At 44.8% G+C, this 15,059-nt stretch overlaps 1 protein-coding gene across 1 annotated transcript in view; it reads left to right on the top strand.

Annotated features, from left to right (window-relative positions):
- LOC119878439 (MAM and LDL-receptor class A domain-containing protein 1-like) overlaps positions 1-14,494 on the top strand; it is a 38,151-nt gene extending 23,657 nt beyond the window's left edge. Inside the window, exons 3-6 of the mRNA XM_038589064.1 lie at positions 2,945-3,100; positions 8,547-8,665; positions 9,346-9,405; positions 13,540-14,494. Of these exons, the coding sequence (XP_038444992.1) occupies positions 2,945-3,100; positions 8,547-8,665; positions 9,346-9,405; positions 13,540-13,572 (368 nt within the window). The 3' untranslated portion in view covers positions 13,573-14,494. The remainder of the gene's footprint in view (positions 1-2,944; positions 3,101-8,546; positions 8,666-9,345; positions 9,406-13,539) is intronic.
- The last annotated feature ends 565 nt before the right edge of the window (positions 14,495-15,059 follow it).

The following is a 15,059-nucleotide window of genomic DNA, read 5'->3' as shown; positions in this document are numbered from 1 at the left end:
GGTCTTTGTCTGCTTTTGAAATTAAGGTGATGCTGGCCTCATAGAACGAATTTGGATGTACTCCATCTCTTTCTATCTTTCCAATCAGCTTTAGTAGAATAGACATGGTTTCTTCTTTAAACGTTTGTTAGAATTCCCCTGGGAAGCCATCTGGCCCTGGACTTTTGTGTCTTGGGTTTTGATGACTGGTTCAATTTCCTCCCTGATTATTGGCCGGTTCATGTTTTCTATTTCTTCCTGTTCCAGTTTTGGTAGTTTGTGGCTTTCCAGAAATATGTCCATTTCTTCTAGATTGCCTGATTTATTGGCATATAGCTGTTCATAATATGTTTTTAAAATCTTTTGTATTTCCTTGGTGTTGGTAGTGATCTCTCCTTTCTCATTCATGATTTCATTAATTTGAGTCTTCTCTCTTTTCTTTTTAAAGGGTGAATAATGGTTTATCTATGTTATTCATTCTTTCAAAGAACCAACTCCTGGTTTTGTTTGATCTGTTCCACAGTTCTTCTGGTCTCGATTTCGTTGAGTTCTGCTCGAATCTTTATTAACTCTCTTCTGCTGGGTGTAGGATCTATTTGCTGTTTTTTTTTTTTTTCTCTAGGTCCTTTAGGTGTAAGGTTAGCTTTTGTATTTGAGTTCTTTCCAGCTTTTGGATGGCTGCTAGTATTGTGATGTATTTCCCCCTCAGGACTGCTTTTGGTGTATCCCAAAGGTTTTAAATGGTAGTATATTCATTCTCATTAGTTTCCATGAATCTTTTTAATTTCTCCTTAATTTCCTGGTTGACCCTTTCATCTTTTAGCAGGATGGTCCTTAACCTCCACGTGTTTGAAGTCCTTCCAAACTTCTTGTTGTGATTTAGTTCTAATTTCAAGGCATCATGGTCTGAGAATATGCAGGGGACGATCCCAATCTTTGGGTATCGGCTCAGATCCAATTTGTGACCCAGTATGTGGTCTATTCTGGAGAAAGTTCCATGTGTACTTGAGAAGAATGTATTTTCAGTTGAGTTTGGATGTAAAGTTCTGTAGATATCTGTGAAATCCATCTGGTCCAGTGTATCATTTAAAGCTCTCGTTTCTTTGGAGATGTTGTGTTTAGGAAACTATCAAGTGTAGAAAGCGCTAGATTGAAGTCACAAAGTATAAGTGTATTATTATCTAAGTACGTCTTCACTTTGGTTATTAATTGATTGATATATTTGGCAGCCTCCACATTCGCGGCATATATATTGAGGATTGTTAAGTCCTCTTGTTGGATAGATCCTTTAATTATGATATGTGTCCCTCTTCATCTCTCACTGTGGTCTTCGGGGTACGTTTTAGTTTATCGGATATAAGGATGGCTACCCCTGCTTTCTTTTGAGGACCATTCGAATGGTAAATGGTTCTCCAACCTTTTATTTTCAGGCTGTAGGTGTCCTTCTGTCTAAAATGAGTCTCTTGTAGACAGCAAATAGAAATAGAGGTCCTGCTTTTTTATCCAGTCTGACAGCCCTGCAGCCTTTTGATGGGGTCATTAAGCCCGTTCACGTTCAGAGTTACTATTGAAAGATATGAGTTTAGTGTCATCATGATACTTATTCAGTCCCTGTTTTTGTGGATTGTTCCAGTGGACTTCTTCTTAAAGGGGAATTTTGAGAGTCCCCCTTAAAATTTCTTGCAGAGCTGGTTTGGAGGTCACATATTCTTTCAGTTCCTGCCTGTCTTGGAAGCTCTTTCTTTCTCCTTCCATTCTGATTGAGATCCTTGCTGGATAAAGTATTCTCGGTTGCATGTTTTTCTCATTTAGGACCCTGACTATATCCTGCCAGCCCTTTCTGGCTTGCCAGGTCTCTGTGGAGAGGTCTGCAGTTACTCTAATACTCCTCCCCATAAAAGTCAGGGATTTCTTGTCTCTTGCTGCTTTAAGGATCTTCTGTTTATCTTTGGAATTTGCAAGCTTCACCATTAAATGTCGAGGTGTTGAACAGTTTTTATTCATTTCAGGGGGGTGGAATCTCTCTATTTCCTGGATATGAATGCCTGTTTCCCTTCCCAGATTAGCAAAGTTTTCAGATATGATTTGTTCAAATACATATTCTGGGCCTCTGTCACATTTGGCGCCCTCTGGAACCCCAACGAAACGTAGGTTTTTCTTCCTCAGGCTGTCATTTATTTCCCTTAATCTATCCTCATGGTCCTTTACTTGTTGTCTCTTTTTTCCTCAGTTTCCCTCTTTGCCATCAACTTGTCTTCTATGTCACTCACTCGTTCTTCTACCTTGTTAACCCTCATCATTAGAACTTCTAGTTTGGATTGTGTCTCATTCAATTGATTTTTAATTTCTGCCTGATTAGCTCTAAATTCTGCAGTCATGAAGTCTCTTGAGTCCTTTTTGCTTTTTTCTAGAGCTACCAGTAGCTTTATAATAATGCTTCTGAATTGGCTTTCTGACATTGAATTGTAATCCAGATTTTGTAACTCTATGGGAGAGAGGATGTTTCTGATTCTTTCTTTTGAGGTGAGGTTTTCCTTCTAGTCATTTTGCTCAGTGCAGAGTGCCCAAAAACATGTTGTATTGGGAAAAGGAGAAAAAGAGAGGAGAGAAAGACGGAAAGAAAAGAAAAAAGAAGAAAGAAAAAAGGAAGAAAAAGAGAAGAAAAAGAAAAAAAGAAAGGAAAAAAGGGGTGGGGGAAGCAAACAGAAATAAAAAATAACAACAACACAACAACAACAAAACAAGGGGGAGTATCGTCTGATTCTGTATCCTGCAAGTCGCTTGTCTTACCCTGGAACTTTCCAGTGCTGCTTGGTCAATAACTTGTTTTTCCCCTGTCCTTCTCGCTGGTCTTCTGAGGGAGGGTCTATTGTGCTGATTTTCAGTTGTTAGCACTTGGGGGAGCTGCTCAACCCCCTGCCTGGTGCAGGGCTCAGTGGGGGTTGTTTACCCCGTGAGGCCCCAGTGCGCAGGCGCCAGCGAGGGGCTCCCAGCGTGCACTGGGCTCGAGCGCGGTCCCCCGGACTGACGGCCAGCCGACCCTGCGGACAGACGGGCCACAAAGCATGTCGCCCTGCGCCTGCTGAACCGCGAGCGCCCGAGGATGTCAGCGCTGAGGAAGGTGCGAGCCGCGGGGGCCGCGGCGGGCGCAGGCAGGGACCCCGAGCTGCCGGGGCGACCGGTCGCGGGCTGCGCGGCGGCCTCGTCCCTCGCGGCGCCTGGGTGCCTCGCCGGCGGTGCTTCCCGGACCCTGCACTCCCGCGGCGTGGGTGCCGCGCGGGCTGTGCCGGGCAGACGGGCGGGTTGCAGGAGCTGCGGTGCCTGAGGAGGGGGCGGCGTCCGGCTCCCGCGCGGCAGCGGCGAGGGCCCAGGGGCCCAGGCGGAAGCGGCTCGTGTTTAGGGCAGCGCGAGCGGCGGACAGACGGTCCCTGGACAGCTCGAGAGCCTCCGTCCACGTCGCCCGAGGCAGCAAGTGCCGGGTCTGTCCTCCGGATGCGGGGCACCGCCCCTGGGGGGACGCGCGCTACCTTCGTGTCGCCCTGGCACCGGCCGCGCAGGCGCGCTGGGACCGTGGGGCTGCGGGCGAGCTGCACTTGCTGCAGGCTACCGCCGCCTCCAGCGCCAGGGGACCCGCGCCACAGGTGGCATCCGGGGCGGGGCCTGCGCGCCGGCAGGGGCGGGGGAGCGGTGGGGCGGAAGGATCCCCGGACGACGGGGCGCGGCGCTGCCTGGGCTCCCCGCGCTCGCCTGGCCCTTCCCCAGGTGCCTCCGCGCGCCGGCCGGTCCCCAGCGCGCCAGGCCTCCGGGGCGCCCAGTGCGCAGGCGCCGGCGGCGGGCTCCGAGCGTGTGCCGGGCTGGAGCGCGGTGGGGCGCGTGGCGGCGGCGGCGGGGGAGCGGTGGGGCGGAAGGACCCCCGGACGACAGGGCGCGGTGCTGCCTGGGCTCCCCGGTGCGGGTGTGGCCCCTCCCCAGGTGCCTCCGCACTCAGGCCGGCCCCCAGCATGCGGGGCCTCCCGGTCGACCAGTGCGCAGGCGCCGGCGGGGGGCTCCCAGCGTGCACTGTGCTCGAGCGCGGTCCCCCGGACTGACGGCCAGCCCTGCGGATGGACGGGCTGTGTGCCCTGTCGCCCTGCGCCTGCTGAACTCCGAGCACCCGAGGATGTCTGCGCTGAGGAAGGTGCGGGCCGCGGGCGGGGCGCGGGCAGGGACCCGGAGCTGCAGGGGTGACCGGTCGTGGGCTGCGCGCGGCGGCTTGGTGCCTCGCCGGCGGTGCTTCCCGGACCCTGCACTCCCGCGGCGTGGGTGCGGCGCGGACTGTTCCGGGCAGACGGGCGGGCTGGAGGAGCTGCGGGGCCTGAGGAGGGGGCGGCGTCCGGCTCCCGCGGGGCAGCCGCGAGGGCCCAGGGGCCCAGGCGGAAGCGGCTCGTGTTTAGGGCAGCGCCAGCGGCGGACAGACGGTCTCTGGACAGCTCGAGAGCCTCCGGCCACGCCGCCCGAGGCAGCTAGTGTCCGGTCCGGCCTCCGGCTGCGGGGCACCGCCCCTGGGGGGACGCGCGCTACCTTCGCTTCGCCCTGGCACCGGCCGCGCTGCGGCGCTGGGACCTTGTTGTGGCCAGCGAGCAGCACGCGCCTCAGGCTAACGGCCGCATAGGGCACCCGGCGAGCCCGCGCCACAGGTGGCATTCGGGGCGGGGACTGCCCGCGGGCTGCGGGGTGGCGGAGGCGCGGCGCTTGCCTGGGCTCCCCGCGCTTGCCTGGCCCTTCCCAGGTGCCTCCGCGCGCCGGGCGGCCCCCAGCGCACCAGGCCTCCGGGGCGCCCAGTGCGCAGGCGCCGGCGGGGGGCTCCGAGCGTGTGCGGGGCTGGAGCGCGGTGGGACGCGTGGCGGCGGCGGCGGCGGCGGCCCCGTCCCCGCGGATTGTTGGCTGGCGGTGCGGATGGACGGACGGGCCACAACGCATGTCGCCCTTCGCCTGCTGAACTCAGAGCGCTCGAGGACGTCGGCGCTGAGGAAGGTGCGAACCGCCGGGGCCGCGGGCGGGGAGCGGGCAGGGACCCAGAGCAGCAGGGGCCACGGTAGCGGGCTGCACGCGGCGGCCTCCTCCCTCGCCCGGGCTGGCTGTCTCGCTGGCGGGGCCTCCCGGACCACGTGCTGCCGGGGCATGGGTGCGGCGCAGACTGCGATGGGCTGGTTTTCATGATCTCCTAGTACTTATCTGTTGCTTTTTAAAATTTTTTCCTTGTTGATGATTTTGAAAAGCCATAGTTTAAATATCGGGGCCGTATAATTAAAAAGAAATCGATTATCTTCAGAAGTTGATTTTTTAGATGTGTTTTCTATTTTATTTGTAAAAGGTTTTACTTATTGATTTGTGAGAGAGACAGTGAGAGGCAGAGACCCAGGCAGAGGGAGAAGCAGGCTCCCCATAGGAAGCCCAATGTGGGGCTGGGTCCTGGGCCAGAATCACGCCCTGAGCCAAAGTTAGACGCTCAGCTTCTTAATCACCCAGATGTCCCTGTGTTTCCTATTTTAACTTATATAATAAGGCATATGTCATCAATCTCAAAGTGATTTGCTATTTGGTTACTCCCCCAGACGCCTTTCAGGTTTCATCCACAGATTAGAAATTATAGGGATCTTTCACTTTATGTGTTTTATGCGGATGCTTATTCCTCTGCTCCTCTTGGTGGTTCATTCGAGAACCAAACTTTTTGAAGTGGAGTAAAGGTATAGACAGAATTCTAGTAAGGGGCAGTTGCCACTTGAGGAAGTCTTAAGAAATCACTTTATTATTTTTTAAAACTCTTTTTTTTTTAAGATTTTATTCATTCATAAGAGAGCCACACAGAGACAGAGAGAGAGAGTTAGAGACACAGGCAGAGGGAGAAGCAGGCTCCATGCAGGGAGTCCACAGTGGGACTTGATCCTGGGTCTCCAGGATCAAGCCCTGGCCCAAAGGCAGTGCTAAACTGCTGAGCCACCCGGGCTGCCCAATTTTTAAAACGTTTTTATCAGGGACGCCTGGGTGGCTCAGTGCTGAAGTGTCAGCCTTCAGCCCAGGGTGTGATCCTGGAGTCCCGGGATCGAGTCCCACTTTGGGCTGCCTGCATGGAGCCTGCTTCTCTTTCTGCCTATGTCTCTGCCTGTCTCTCTCTCTCTCTCTCTGTCCGTCTCATGAATAAATAAAATCTTTTAAAAATTCATCAAATGCCTCTTTTGTGCCAACCACAGGACTACGTGCCTTGTTCCCTTGCATTCTTATAACAATGTTAACCACCACTTCTCCTCTTGCTTTAACTGTACTTTGAGATAACTGTGGATTCATGTGTTGGAAGACATAATACAGATCCCGTGTACCCTTGACCCTGCTTCCTCCAGTGGTGACATCTCGCATAGTTATGGTAACCACGTGGGTACATCGTCACTGATGCAGTCCCTTAGGCTTTTTCAGATTTTACCTGTGTTATATGCACACACTTGTGTATCTGCATACGTATGTATATTTTTTCCTGTCCAGTTTACTATAGGTGTAGATTCCGTTTCTTTTGAACATATGATGGAAAGAAGGCTGAGGTAAGTTATGGGGGGTAAATGAAGTATAGACCTGGTTTGAATCTAGGTCTGTTTGACTCAGAGTTTTGATTTTTCAATAGCAGTAGCGATGGACACTCCTGGGTGATGCAGTGGGTTGAGTGTCTGACTGTTGGTCTCAGCTCCAGCCATGATCAGGGTCATGATTTGGAGCTTCGTGTCAAGCTCCATGCTGAGCGTGGAGTCTGCTTAAGATTCTGTCTCCCTCTGCCCCTGTCCCCTGCCTCTCTGTAAAATAAATTAATCCTAAAAAAAATAATAGTCCTGATGAATAACAGGAATAACAACAATAGCTGAAGCTCACTAAGTTACATATGAAATAGACTATTTACCATATGCCGGGGCTGTTCTAATACATTACCTCAGTTATCGCCCCCCCCCCCCAGAACTATACCTCATAAATTATGTTATAGTTGAACTAGTATTATTAATTAAACTAACCATATTTCCAAGGAACAAGGAATTCCTTTTGTTGCTCCTAAATCAATAATAAAATAGCGAAATTCTACCTCCTTTTTACCTAATTTTCAATTTGAACCTCTGACCTTAATCGCTGATCTTGGCAATTGTCATGTTTTTAAAGTTGTGTGTATCTGTGTACGTGTAAAGTGAGACCTGCATTATTATACATCGAATTATGTTGGGACACCTTACAAATAGTTTTATGAAATCATAAATAAGAGCTAGCTTAGGCATGATGCCAGGTTTTTAAGGGAATAAGTGTAAATCATCAAGAATACTTAAGAATGTAATAGGGAGACATTTTCTTCCCCCTAAAGTAGAATAGATCTTTTTGGCCACATGCAGTCCCAGGAATGTTTGAGTTTAACGTCTCATGTTACAGATCCAGCTTTCCAAGGCAAAGCGAATACATTTGGTGAATGATCACTGATTATCAGAATATGATAATACTTTAGGAAGATAATAGATAGACTAATCAGCAGGCCATAATTTATGATTCTTTGCTAGTTACATATCTTGTAAAGCTGTCCCTGTGATGAACAGCAGCACTTCAGAGCAGGAATAACAGCACGCTCCTGTGTCGTAGATCCCAGGAGGTTTCGGTGCTCTTGTAGACAGCAGACAGAAATAAAAGGAAGTTTCTCCTTTTTACCTCGTATAATCCCACTGGAAAGTGAAACGTGTGCTGAGAGTTGATACTGACTTCTTCTAGGTCACCTCCCTGAAGAGGCCCCGGGCAGGCACTGTCGTAACAGTTCTTGGACAGGAGTCTGATGGACCCCAAAGGAGGTGGGAGGGTTTCTGCAACAGGCTACTGGTGGAACAGGGTGCTACTGTCTAGCCCCAGGAAGCTTCTAGTGAGGAGGGCCCCGAGGAACCTGCATCCTTTTCCTTAACTCTTTCAGAGGGTACGGCATACGCCCAGATTGGAGTTAAAGGTAAACTCAGTTCTGTGTAGCTTGTGGTTGTTGCTTTTTGAAAAATGAGCAGCTACAAGAAAGCAACACCACGTATGGCTTAATAGGCCTTAGCTTTTTGGAACTTGAATTTGGATGTAGATAACGCAAATGGTTTTGAAGCTATATATCATTAGGAACTCTTTGGAAACCACAAAACCTTTTTAATGGGCCACTCTATCAATTTTCTGCTCTTCTAAGGAGTTTTTCCTATTCATGACTCCTTTTGATCTTTGGCTAACACTGAGGCAAATGTAGTGACGATTTAGTTTTCTTCTTCCTCTGATAGCTTGTACACGTTTTCTGCCTCGGGTGGTGTCCGCTTGGATGCCTGGAGAATGTTGACAAAGGAAAGGTTAGGCTAGCCTGTTGATGCTACATATTTGGGCTTTAAAAATCAAAAAGGTTCCTTGGCTTCCGCGGAGAAGCATTCTGCTTGATGGCCCAGATTACTGATCCAGTAAAAACGACATGTTCCAGCCATCCTTCACACACACCTTAAGTGAAATTAATGAGATCACTCTATGGTTACGCTTTGTGTTTTATTTTCACTTTCTAGGTCTGTATGAGCTGTTGGCTGTTGTGCCAGGCCGGCTGGGGCCACGTGTGGACAGCCAGGAAGACCTGACCTTCCTCTGGGATATGTTTGGTGAGAAAAGCCTGCATTCACCGGTAAAGGTAAAACCATGCTGATGTCAGATTCTCTTGGTGGGAAAACATATGGAAAAATATTTTGTCATCTCATGCTTTGTTCTGTCCTCCCCTATTCTCTATGCAGAAGTTACTCGTCGAGCACCATTTTCCTTTAGGTTAGTGATTTCTGAATTGTATTCATGAAACATTTCCTTAATGTGTGACCAAAAGGTATTCCCTTTTTCATTTTCACTTTGATTTCGCTACTCTAGATTTTTGTTTATTATGTGTGAATCTGGATCTCAAAAGAAATTCTCTCAACATTTCTTCTTTGTCATATTTGCTCTAGATTATTTTTTTTCATATTTCCCGTTTACTCAATTTAAGAAGTTTCCGTTTATTCTTTGTAAAATGACTTTTTAAATGACTAGCCATTGGACTTTGTCAAGTGCTTTTTATTTATTTATTGTATGATCATATGATTTGTTTCCTGTCAGTCTCAACATAGGAAAGTTCATTGGTTTTTGACTTTTTTTTTTTTTACTGATTTTTGACTGTTCAACTGGCTATCATTGGACTATTATTTGAGATAACCTAATTTGTTCATGATTTGTTCTCCTTTACATATAATCTGCTGGAGTTAGTTGACTCCTAGTTTATTTAGAACTTTAATGTCTCCTTTTATGAGACAGCCCATAATTTTGCTTTCTTATCTCTCTCATCAGATCTTCACAATATCCTGGGTAGCCTTAGGTTGTGAGGTGGAAGTCTCTACTCTTCTGTGGGTAAGTTTATGAAAGACTGAAGTTCGTTTGTCCTTTAGCAGAACTGACTTGTTGGGTTCCTTGGGCCTGGATGTTTTCTTTTTGATAAGGATATTGGTAACTATTTTAAAGATGACAAGAACGTTTAGGCTTTCTATTTCTTCTTGATTAGTTTTAATGATTCATATTTTTCTAAGATTTGGTCCATTTCAACTACATTGTCAAATTTCTGAAAAGGTTGCTTATAATATTTCACATGTGCAGTTTCTATGCTAATTGTTTTTCTTCTTGGTCCTGATATTGGTACTTATTGCCCTTTCTTCTCTTTCCTCAATATTGCCAGAGTTTTGGCATTAGTCTTTTTAGATATAAACCTTTGGCCTTATTAATTTTCCTCATTGTATATTAGTTTTTATTTCATTGACTTTTTTAAAAAAATTCTTTTTCTAGTTATGAACGTTTGTTTTAAATTTTCAACCTTCTTCTTTTCCTAACGTTAGCATTTAAGGCCATTTCTCCCAAGGTACTGGTTTTCTTAACTTAGAATCATTTTGTAGTTGCTTACTTAGACTTTTCTTGAATTTACAAATAAGGATTTTTTAAATTTATCTTGTTCCTGATTTCTACCTTAATTGCTTTGAGGTCAGAAAACCTAATTTGCATTATTTCAGTCCTTTGAAATGTGTTTACACTTTACGGCCAGCTACATATTCAATATCTGTAATGTATCCTGTCTGTGTCTAAAAAGAAGGTATATTCTGCAGTCATTAAGTATAGTTTTCTGTATATGTCTGTAGATCAAGTTTGTAAACCTATTCAAATATTCTGTGTTTTCACTGATTTTTGTTCGTTTATTCTCTGTTACCAAGAGAAGTATGGTAAAAAGGTTTCCCATCATGACCATGGTTTTCTTCTTGCAGTTCTGTTCAGTTTTTTTTTGTGTTTTTTTTTTAAAATTTAATTTATTTATCGGACACTGAAGAAGCAGGAGGAGTGACAGGCAGAGAGAGAGAGAGAGGGAGAAGCAGGCTCCCCCCTGGAGCAAGGACCCTGATGTGGGCCTTGATTCCAGGACCCTGGAATCTTGACGGGAGTTGAAGGCAGGTGCTTAACCGACTGAGCCACCCAGGCTCCCTCTGTTCATTTTTTGTTGTATATATTTAAATTTGTTATTAAATATAAATTTGTTATTTTGCTGGTGAATTACTACACTTTATACTTTTTAACAGAGTTTATTTTAAAGTAGATACGTTTTTGTTGCCATTTGCAGGATATCTTTTCCTATCCTTTTATTGTCAACTCTTCCATATTCCTGCTTTATTGCTTTTGTGAATTACAGTTGGAGCTTTCTGAGGTAACAAGTCAGAAGTCTTTACTTTCAGCTAGAATATCTTCACTACAGTTCATTATGACGTATGATCTTTATAATTTAAAATCTGACGTATTTTGTGTTTTCTTGTCCTGATTTTTCTTTGTTTCTTTTGGATTGGTTAGGGTTTTCCCTGCATACAGTTGAGAAGTCAATACATTCTCTTTCTGTTATTTGAGTGGCTACGTTAGAAATTATGACGTGAATCCTTTTTATAAAATCCTATCTTAATCTGTCTATTGTCATCTGGAAAAGATCCAGAAATCTTAGCGCACTTTTGCCCCATATACTTTCCTGCCAACTTCAGTGCTATTGTGTCCTGTATTTTAATTCTCTCTAGAAAAGAAACAGAAAAGCAAAAACCCCTCACAACCTTGAAGACATCCTTATTTTGCTTTACATCAACGTCATTATTCATTTAGTATAACCACCATTTTGTTTGTTCTAGTCCCAATCTTACAGCTCAGCCTTGTCATCCAGGCTGATTTTTCACCTGTTTAATGTAAAAAAGCTCTAGAATCTCCTGTATTGAGGGTTTGTGGCTATCAAACTATGTCTTTCAGTGAATCAGTACATGTTTTTATTTCCTTCCATTTTTTTTTCGTTTTATTAAATTATAATCGATATATGACACACTAGTTTCAGGCGTGCAACATAAAATTTGGCATTTGTATATCTTGCACAATGAACACCATAGTAAGTCTAGTTAACATCTCTCTGCATGCACAGTCACGCCATTTGTTTTCTTGTGCTAAGAACTTTTCAGACGTATTTTCTGAAAACAACTTTCAAATTTGCAATACGTTATTATTGACTATAGTCACCATGCTGTGCGTGAATTCATTTTGTAAGAGGATGATGGGACTCTTGATCCCCTTTATCCGTTTTTACCCACACAGCCTCACCCCCTTCCCTTTTGGCAACCACCCATGTATTCTCTGTATTTCTGACTTTATTTGTTGTTTAGTTTCAGGTATAAGTTAAATCATACCATATCTGTCTTTCTCTGTCTGACTTTTTTCACTTAGCATAATACCCTTCAGATTCATGCCAGTTGCAAATGGCTAATTTATTTTATGGCTGAATAGTATTCCTTTTTTTTTTTTTTTGCTGAATAGTATTCGTGTGTGTGTGTGTGTGTGTGTGTGTGTGTGTAAATCTTTTCCCATTCATCCCTCAAAGGAAGGACACTTTGGTTATTTCCATATCTTGGCTATTGTAAATAATGCTGCAGTGAACATAGAGGTACATGTATCCTTTTGAATCTTCAGATAAATACCCAAAAGTGGAATTGCAGGATCATGTGGGAGTTGTATTTTTAAGTTTTTGACTGTTCTCCAGATTATTTTCTGTGGTGGCCGCACCAATTTACAACCTCACCAACGGTGCACTAGGGTCCCCCTTTGCCCACAGCCTCATCAGTACTTATTTTTTCTTGTCTTTCTGATATTGGCCTTTCTCAGAGGTGTGAAGCGATATCTCACTGTGATTTTGATTTGCATTACTCTGATGATTTGTGATGTTGAGCATCTTCCCGTGTGCCTGTTGGTGATCAGTATGTCGTCTTTGGGAAAACGTCTATTCAGATCCTCTGTCCATTTTTTAATATTGAATTGTTTGTTTCTTGTTGATATTGAGCTATATGAATTTCTGTATATATTTTGGCTGTTAACCCCTTATTTGATAGAATTGGCAGTTCTTCTTCCTTCTATTCGGTAGATTGCCTTTTTTGTTGTTGATGATTTCCTTTGCTGTGCAGAAGCTTTTTAGTTTTATGTTATCTCATTAATTTATTTTTGTTTTTTGATGCCACTGCCTTTGGAATCATAAGATCCAAAAAGGAAAAAAAAAATCTCCAAGAGTGATGTCAGAGAGCTTACGACCCATGTTTTCTTCTAGGAGTTTAATGATTTCAGGATTTTCATTCCAGTCTTTAATCCATTTTGAGTTAATTTCTTTGTATGGTGTGAGATGATGGCCCAGTTTCAGTCTTTTATATGTAGGTGTCTAGGTTTCCCAGCACCATTTATTGAAGAGATTGTCTTTCTCCATTGTATATTCTTGCCTCTTTTCTTGTAAAGTAATTGGCCTTATATGGCTGGGTTTATTTCGGGGCTCTCTTTTCTGTCCCACGAATCTGTGTGTGTGTTTTTATGCCAATACCATACATTTTGATTACTTTAGTTGTTAGATACTACAGCTTGAATTCAAGGAGTGTAATGTCTCAGACTTGTCCTTTCTCAAGATTTGCTTTGGCTGCTTGGGATCTTTTGTGGTTCTATACAAATCTTACGATTGTTGTATTTCTGTGAAAAATGCCACTAGAATTTCAATAGAGATTGCCTTGACTCTGTAGATTGCTCTGGTCAGTATGGACATTTTTGCAATATTCTTCATGAGCATGGAATATCTTTCCACTTATTAGTGTCATTGTCTCTCCTCAGTGTCCTATAGTTTTCAGAGTATAGATCATTCACCTCCTTGGTTAAATTTATTCTTGGGTATTTTTTCATGCAATTTTAAATGGGATTTGTTTTCTTAGTCTCTCTTCCTGATAGTTTGTTGTTGGTGTACACAAGTGTGACAGAATTGTGTATATCAGTTTTGTACCTGCAACTTTACTGAATTTATTTAGAAATAAGGTTAGAACTAATGTTCTAACAGTCTTTTTTTTTCCACAGAGTCGTTAGGGTTTTCTGTGTATAAAATTGTATCATCTACAAATAGTGATGGTTTTACTTCTTCCTTTACAATTTGGTTCCAATTTCTTTCTTTTTCCTTCCTAGCTGCTGTGGCCAAGACTTCCAATACTGTGTTAGCATCCTCGCCTTGTTCCTGATGTTAAGCAGGAAGCTTTTCCCTGTTGAGCATGATGCTAGCTGTGCACTGGTCATACGTGGCCTTACATTTTGAGGTACATTTGGTCTATACCCACTTTGTTGAGTTTTTCTGGGGTTTAATCCTGGTCTTTCATTGGGAACATGTTTATCTGTTTCCTCATGTTGCCTGACTTTGTATGTATGTATGTCTTTGTGTTAGGTGAAACAGCTATCTCTTCTAGTCCTGAAGGTGTGGCTGTGTGTGGGTGAACATTTTTGTTTATAGTAGCCTTGCTTCAGTGTTTGGTTGTCTCTCATACTGTTTCCCCAATTATTCTAGACCTGTGGGGCTCACAAACACAATCCACCCTGGCCCCAGAGTCTCATATTCAGTAGGCATCCCCTGTGTGGGTTGCATGTACCTGCTGGCTTGGAGGCCTCTGGCAGTGGGAGTGTAACTAGAGGTCAGGGCACTGGCCTCCTGCTTCTGGCAGGGCCGTGGCAGCAGTATGGAGGGGGAAGGAGGTACTAGAAGGTTATGGGAATGCAAAAATAGCTCCTGCCAGCATTGGCAGTAGCAAGGTAGAGAAAGCGTAAATATGGCACCCTCCGGTATCTTTTGTCTTTGGAGGGAATCTGAGTGGGCTTTTGCCCTTCTGGTAGATGCTTTAAGATTAGCAAATGGAACCCCTTCACATCTGGTCTAGGCTCCTTTCAAACTGGTGCTTTTGTACTGGGTCCTGAGGCAAATGAGTCTGATTGTGAGCCCTGTAAAAGCAGAGCCTGCACTCAGTACAGCCCTAGGAGTCTCCTGGACGGAAGCTCCACTGGTTTCCAAAGCCAGGTGCTTTGGGGGCTGTCTGTCTGGTGCATCTCCCATGGGTCATGGTGCCTGATGAGTAGTACAGATTCCCTCCCTCAGGGAGGGGTTCTGTATTTGTGCAACCCCTCCTCCATAGGTCATTGCATGGGGGGAGGTGAGGTTTTCGGCAAAAATACAACTACATCTGTCTCTCCTCCCTGTCTGTTTAATTCTTCGTTGTGGAGTAGCTGTCCTGCTCAGAGATAATTGTTTTATATGTAGCTGTAGATATATTGTGTCTGTTGAGGGAAAGGATTTCAGAAGTTTTTATGTGACTATCTTGAATGATCTCCCTGTTTGCCTGTGTTCTTTTTTTTTTTTTTTTAGATTTTATTTATTTAGTCGTGAGAGAGGCAGACACACAGGCAGAGGGAGAAGCAGGCTCCAAGCAGGGAGCCCAACAAGGGACTTGATCCCAGGACCTCGACCCAGGCCACCTGCGTCTTCTTGAATGGCATTTTTAGTAAGCAAAGAATGCTAGGTAGGCTCTTGTTATCTATCTGTGTATCTATCTATCTATCTATCTATCATCTATCTATCTATCTATCTATCTATCTATCATCTATTTATATTTCAGTATAGTGAAAGATGATGAAATGATTATTCCTAAAATTTCTAGTTAGAG

This window comes from Canis lupus, unplaced genomic scaffold, assembly GCF_011100685.1.
Source record: "Canis lupus familiaris isolate Mischka breed German Shepherd unplaced genomic scaffold, alternate assembly UU_Cfam_GSD_1.0 chrUn_S1626H1817, whole genome shotgun sequence".
NCBI classification, from domain to species: Eukaryota; Metazoa; Chordata; class Mammalia; order Carnivora; family Canidae; genus Canis; species Canis lupus.
The sequence above is the reverse complement of the archived record's forward strand: the minus strand, read 5'-3'. Positions and strand labels throughout refer to the sequence as shown.